The sequence below is a fragment of the Sminthopsis crassicaudata genome, chromosome 4 (genome assembly GCF_048593235.1).
Source record: "Sminthopsis crassicaudata isolate SCR6 chromosome 4, ASM4859323v1, whole genome shotgun sequence".
NCBI lineage: Eukaryota > Metazoa > Chordata > Mammalia > Dasyuromorphia > Dasyuridae > Sminthopsis > Sminthopsis crassicaudata.
This window is the reverse complement of record NC_133620.1, coordinates 374,397,083-374,403,824: the sequence shown is the minus strand read 5'-3', so window position 1 is coordinate 374,403,824 and position 6,742 is coordinate 374,397,083. Positions and strand designations below refer to the sequence as shown.

At 35.1% G+C, this 6,742-nt stretch overlaps 1 protein-coding gene across 1 annotated transcript in view; it reads left to right on the top strand.

The window, feature by feature from the left end:
• The first annotated feature begins 1,050 nt into the window (after positions 1 to 1,050).
• The window catches only part of LOC141540831 (Fc receptor-like protein 2), a 13,575-nt gene continuing 7,883 nt past the window's right edge, over positions 1,051 to 6,742 (top strand). The window contains 6 exon segments of the mRNA XM_074264774.1: positions 1,051 to 1,078; positions 1,303 to 1,542; positions 2,380 to 2,631; positions 2,806 to 3,090; positions 4,018 to 4,302; positions 5,725 to 6,315. Of these exon segments, the coding sequence (XP_074120875.1) occupies positions 1,051 to 1,078; positions 1,303 to 1,542; positions 2,380 to 2,631; positions 2,806 to 3,090; positions 4,018 to 4,302; positions 5,725 to 6,315 (1,681 nt within the window).

Sequence of the window (6,742 nt, the reverse complement as noted above, 5' to 3'; positions counted from 1 at the left end):
AACAAACTATCTATAGACCCTGAAACTAGAATTTCATATAATTTTCAAGTGTCATGGACTATTATTCTTCCTTCGATTTTTCCCACCATTTATGAATAGAAAAATCATTCCAAGTTCATTAACTATACAAATTTAAATAGAAATTCAAATTTAGCCTGTTGGCCATAATTTGTTGACCCCTATCATAGTACATTCATTTTCCTTTCCCTTTTCTTTCTTGTCAAAAACCTACACATAAAGAATAAAACCATACCCAAGTCCTGTGTTTGTCTTAACTTCTTTGGTGACCCTTGAAAATAATTACATTCTAAAGGAACAATTTTCTTTTCTGCCCTTTAGAAAATAAACATTTCATGCTCAAATGTATTTATTTTTCTCAGATTCTCTTCTGTTCTGTGTTTGCATTTCACATATCCTATTCAATTCTTCTTTGTATTTCAAAATTTCTTTTCAGTTGTGTTTTGTGACTTCCCCTTCCATGTTTGAAAGTCTTTTTTATTATAAACTTTTTTCAGGTTGAATTGTATTTGATTGAAAATCTTTATCTTTTGCCTTTTAGTATAGCATATTGTAGATTTTTCTCTCTTTTACAGAAAATACAGTATAATTGTGTGCAATCTTTTTTCGAGCTTTCTTTTTTTTTTTATTTAATTTAATTTTTTTGTTCCATTAAGTTCAAAACTATTTCTTGCTCTCTCTCACTAGAAAGGTCAACATTTAATATAGTTCTATATATGTATGCTTATGCATGGAGTTGTTTCATTATTCTTCTGTGGCTACCAGTGTTTCAAGGGGTACAAACATGGATCCCCTCTTTCTATACATATAAACATATATAGACTGATTCTGTCCCCTATTTCTGTTCTAAAACAGGGCTAGGATCTGTGCCTAATCAAAAGTGCTAGTCAGCACTTTTGCTATCATTATCAACAATAATATTGATGTCTATATAATGTTTTAATACTTGTAAAGTGCTATACATATGTTATCTCATTTGATTGTCACAATAACCCTGTGAAGGAAGTTTCTTCTTGATTGATTTGGCATTAGATGATCCCTAAATTCTATAATCATACAGGTATAGGAAGAGATTAGGAGTGAAAGGAGAAATAGAGGAAGAAAAGGGCATTTACAAACATAATAAAACCACAAGCTATAGCACTCCACTTCAAAAATGGAATGAGGCTAACACTCTTTAATTTATTCCCTATCACACCTTTCAAGAATTGGGCTTCAATTGCTAAAATCTTAGATCCTCTTTCTTTATTTTCTATGTAATAAAAATTATTACTAATTTTCTAGCTGCTCCAAAGAAGGCTGTGGTAATACCAAGTCCTTCATGGATCCCTATTTTCAAAGGGGAGAAAGTGACTCTGACCTGCAGTGGATTCCATTTTCTAGAGGGAGAAAAATTGTGGTGGTTCTATGAACATCAATGGCAGAAAAAGTCAAACCCTCTTGAGGTTAAAAAGACTGGAGAGTACAGATGCCAAAAGGAAGGTTTAATCCATAGTGATCCTGTGTACCTGGTATTTTCTACTGGTGAGTATGAAATGAAGTCCAGCCTCAGAAATCACATCCTTTGGAAAGAGCTTTAAAGTTTAACTTCCTACAGGGAGTGAAAAATGAAAAAAGGTGGAAAGGGATTTTAACACTATATATATCATGACATTAAGAGAGAGGTCAGAATCAGAGAAGCATCAGAGCTGGCAAACCATTCAGTGCTATTCTCAGACCATGTTGGTAAAGTAGATCCTCAGATGATCAGACAGATAAAGGCCAATCTTAATCATAGAGAAAAGTGTCATAATGACAATAATAACTATTATTTATATAACATTTTATAATATATATAACATTTTATAACTTTTTTATAATATTATATAACATTTTAAGCATTATATATATTTTATATATTATATAACATTTTAAGACTTAGGAAGTACCTTACAAATATTAATTTGTTTGATTTCACAACAACCCTAAAAGATATATGTTATTAGTATCACCATTTTGTAGATGAGGAAACTGAGGCAGGTATTGATTTACCTAGAACCACACAGGTAATAAATGTCTGAAGTTGGATTTGAATTTAGGCAATGAAGTTCCCTTTCTAGATTCAGTGATGAATTGGGGAATATATCATATAACATATCATGAAGAAAAGAACTCATCCTAGTGGAACCAGGAAACTAATTACATATATACATATATACATATATATATGTATATATATATGAGTCATATAAGGAAATAAAAGAATGAAACAAGGATCCTTCAATATATAACAGATAATCCATGGACCTCTCCCTTTTAGAGATTGTCAGAAAGAGGAAGAACTAGTAAAAGATAAACTAAGTCCTCAACTCTCTTTTACAGATGAGCTGATTCTTCAAACTCCATACTCTGTGTTTGAAGGAGACACAGTGCTCTTGAGATGTCAAGGACGGAATGATATATTACTGAAACACATTTCATACTATAAAGATAAAAAGCTCTTTTCTGGTATTGATACAAATTCAATTCTCTCAATCCCTCATGCAAATTCAGATCACAATGGTTGGTATTCTTGCAAGGCCCAATTGAAATGGTTTCAAAAAACTTCAAAAGATGTAAAGCTCCAAGTCCTAGGTAAGATTTTCAATCTTCAGGATTTGGGTAGCAGAGAAAAGAGAGGAAAACTCATAGCCAGAATATAAAAAATGATTTAGAGTTTTCTGTGGGTCCCTTCATATGTTTAGCTAAGAGCACAAGACATCACCCCAGAAGCTCTGATGGTTTCCTGTGGTTTCCTCTTCTCTGTAGAACTGTTTGCATCTCCTAAACTGAAAACTATAACTTCTGAGCCTACAGAGGGGACCCCAGTGACTCTGAGCTGTGAAACCCAGCTTCCCCTACAGAGGTCAGACACCAAGCTAAACTTCTCCTTCTTCAGAGATGGCAGGGTCATCACATCAACCCAGCAGAAGTCCCAGGTGCTCCAGACCCCAGCTATACATAGGGAAGATTCAGGGTCCTACTGGTGTGAGGCAGAAACTATGACTCAGGATATCAAGAAGCAGAGTGAAAGTGTAAAGATCAGTGTTAAGAGTGATTATTGCAAGGCAGGGCTGGGATTGAGAAGTGGAAAGAAAGGTAATATCACCACTTTGGATTTCAGAGTCTTTGCTAATATCTTTTTCTTGTCTCTCAGAATAGGAGTTGTTTTAGGGAGAACCAACCAGAGTTCCTAGGATTCCACCCTTTTTCTGATGGGATATCAGTAAGAGACAAGTTGGATTTTGGTACTGACAATATTTCTACTTCCATGAAACTGAGTTTCTTTTCAAACCATCCAATCAACAACCCAAAAAAGTGAAGTAAGCACCTGCTATGTGTTCAGGCACTGTGCTAAGCACTTTACAAATATTATCTTATTTGAAACTCACAATAATTTGTGAGATAGATGCTATTATGATCTACATTTTATTTACAACTAGGAAACTGAAACAGACCAGGATCAGAAAGCTAGTGTCTGAATTCATATTTGATATCATGTTTTCCTGATTCTAATCCCAGTTCTTTACCCATAGCACCACCTAGCTGCCTCTAAAAAACAATATTCATTAAATGTTTACCAAGTACCTAGCACTATGTTCTGTTCTGGACATATTCAGACACATCCTTTGCTTAAAAGGATCTGAGAGATACAGATCTTACCTAGGCAACAATCCCATTCTGATAAAGAAAAAATGGGGAATGGGGTGAAGAGAGAGCCAGAGGCAAAGAAATAAAATCTGAAAGAATGAGTGAAGTTTTTGTGGAATAGTTGGAGCTTGAATGAAGGAATAGACTTGGGATCTTATTACCCTCTTTTCAAGAAATTCAGAATTTTTCCCTTTCTCCAATGCTAATCCATAATCATCTTTATATCCTCTATTCTCACTCAGTTTTGCTAAATCTACATGTTCTAATCCTATTCCGGGAGTATTTGCTCTGCTATTCAAGATTTTCACATGTCACCTTGTATTCAACCAGGAATCCCTGTCTCTGGCATCCTCCTGAAGATCTGACCTCCAAAGACACAGGTGATTGAGGGAGAGAAGCTAATCCTCGAATGTTCAGTAGCTGGAGGAACAGGAAATATTACATTTTGCTGGCACAAAGATAATGTCAAATATTGTCTAAGAAAGAAGACCCAGTATTCATTGAAGGAAGAGTTTGTGGTCTCTACTATAAAGAAGAGTGATGAAGGAAGATATCATTGCATTGCTGACAATAACATCAACAACATCAGCAGGATAGTGGCTTTCAGTGTGATAAGTAAGTTTTACTCCCCTACATCTCACCTAGCCAGTGTCCATTTGGGAGAATCCTTATGGGTTTTTAAAGAGATTCTAAGGGAATCACATAGACCAGAGCTATGGAGATAGGAGAGGTCATCAAGAGAGTGAAGTTTGAGAACCAGCACTTGGGTATTGTTTTTTTTTTTTCACTGTTCAATTGCTTTAGTCATGCATCCCTCTTTATAGTCCCAATTTGGGGTTTTCTTGGCAAAGACCCTGGAGTGGTTTACCCTTTCCTCCTTCAACTCAAAGAAACTGACACAATCAGGATTCCAAGACTTGCCTAGCTAGTAAATATCTCTAGCTGCCCCTAATACTTAGGTAGACATCCATAAAAACCATTAGCTAGAAATTAGAGAATGATAAAATCACAGAATCTCAGTTCTAGAAAGGATCTCAGATACAATATTCCAAATAATATCTGAAGAAGAGCAGCTGTAATATTATTTAATGCATATTTATTCAGACTGTGCTTGAAGATCTTCAGTGAAGAAGAACCTACTGCCCCTTAAAATAGCTTATTCCACTTTTGGATGAATCTCATTAGAATATTTTTTTCAAGCCTAAATTTTCCATGTTGCAATTTCCCCTTTTCTCTATCAATGTTTCTAGGTCTGCCTTCTGGAGGCAAATAAAACAAAATTAAGGTAACTAATGTATCTTCCAGAGATAGTCTTTTAAATGCTTGAAATCTAATCATGTCAAGTTAAGTCTTGACTTCTTCAGGTTAAGCATCCCTAGTCCCTTCAATTGTTCTACATATAAGGAATTTCACCTTCCTTCTTCTGTACTCTTTCCAGATTAACAATGTCCTACATTATTTGTCATGCCTAGAAATAAACATGATACTCCAGAAGTGGACTAAGTGTAGCAGGGGAGAGTGTTGCTAGTATCTCTCTATCCAGTATTTTTCTTAATGTCATCTAATATTAAATGAGCTTCCTTGCAAGCTACATCAAACTATTGATTCTTATTGAACCTGTTGTCCACTAAATTTTCTGAATTCTTTTCAGATGAAATATTCCCCCACCATGTTTCCTGTTTTCTACATCCGAAACTGACATTTTTAAACTTAAGTGTAAAATTTAAATTCACAACCCAACATTCAAAGTTAGTGAAACTTTTTAAAATCCTAACACTGTCATTTGGATTAACTCATTCTCCTAGCTTTCAATTACTTGTAATTTTGATTGACCTATCATCTATTTTTTTAATCAAATCACTTATATTAAAAAATCTCAAGATAAGACTCTATGAGATGATCCAGCATAAGATCTGAAATGTGGGGATTATGCAAGCCAGAAATTTTCAATAGCAAAATATTTGTGGTTGATATGGGGTACAGAGGCATATTTCAAGACTAGAACCACCCTCTGATATGTTTCTTTATCTCTATCAGTTCCAGTGTCTCGTCCTCTTCTCACCATTAGTGCAGCTGGGATCCAAGCTGTTGTGGGGAATGTGGTGGAGTTTCAATGTGAAGTCCCCAGAGGTTCTGCTCCAATCTTCTATCAGTTTTATCATAAGGGTTTAATCTTAGAGACTATCTTGGCCCCATTTGGAGGCACAGTGTCCTTTAACCTCTCTGTGACAACTGAACATTCTAGTAATTACTCCTGTAAAGCCAACAATAGCTTCAGTAGTCAACTCAGTGAAATTCTGGAACTCTCCATTTTAGGTAAGTTACAAGTCCTAGATTCATCCCAGAATCCCCAAAATGTAGAAAACAAAACAAAACAAACAAACGAAAAACCACTTCCTATCATGTTGACAAGTCAGTGCTTTCTGAGAATGGGCCACATTGGATATTTCATAGTACCTGGAAGAAGTGTATGTGCTTACACTCCAGAACTTTTGTTCAAATTGATCTCTCTTTTTTGCCTAGACCCCACAGAGAGGAGCTTATTTGTCATGGGAATCATGTTGTCCTTTCTTGGCATCCTGAGTCTTATTGCTGTTGTCCTTCTGGTTTATTTCAAGAGGAAATCAGGTTTGTAGTCCCTATGATGACTATCTGTTTAAGAAAATGAAAACAGTTTGTTTTTGAGGCCTATCCACTAGAACAATATTTTTTAAAGTAGAAGATGGAAGCTATTGGAAAACTGGGTTTTGATCCCAAGGGACTTTATTTTATAATCAGCTAATTAGAAGGGGGAAGATGTAAAGAACCTTTTCTGCCATAGCTAATTGTGGAGCTTGTCTACCACATATTTTCATTCTGTCCCATCTTCCCTTATACAAGTTACTTGCTTCACCCTTCTAATCCTGGTGTGTGCTTCATAGACAGATAGATGGAAGAAAGAAAGAAAGAAAGAAAGAAAGAAAGAAAGAAAGAAAGAAAGAAAGAAAGAAAGAAAGAAAGAAAGAAAGAAAGAAAGAAAGAAAGAAAGAAAGAAAGAAAGAAAGAAAGAAAGAAA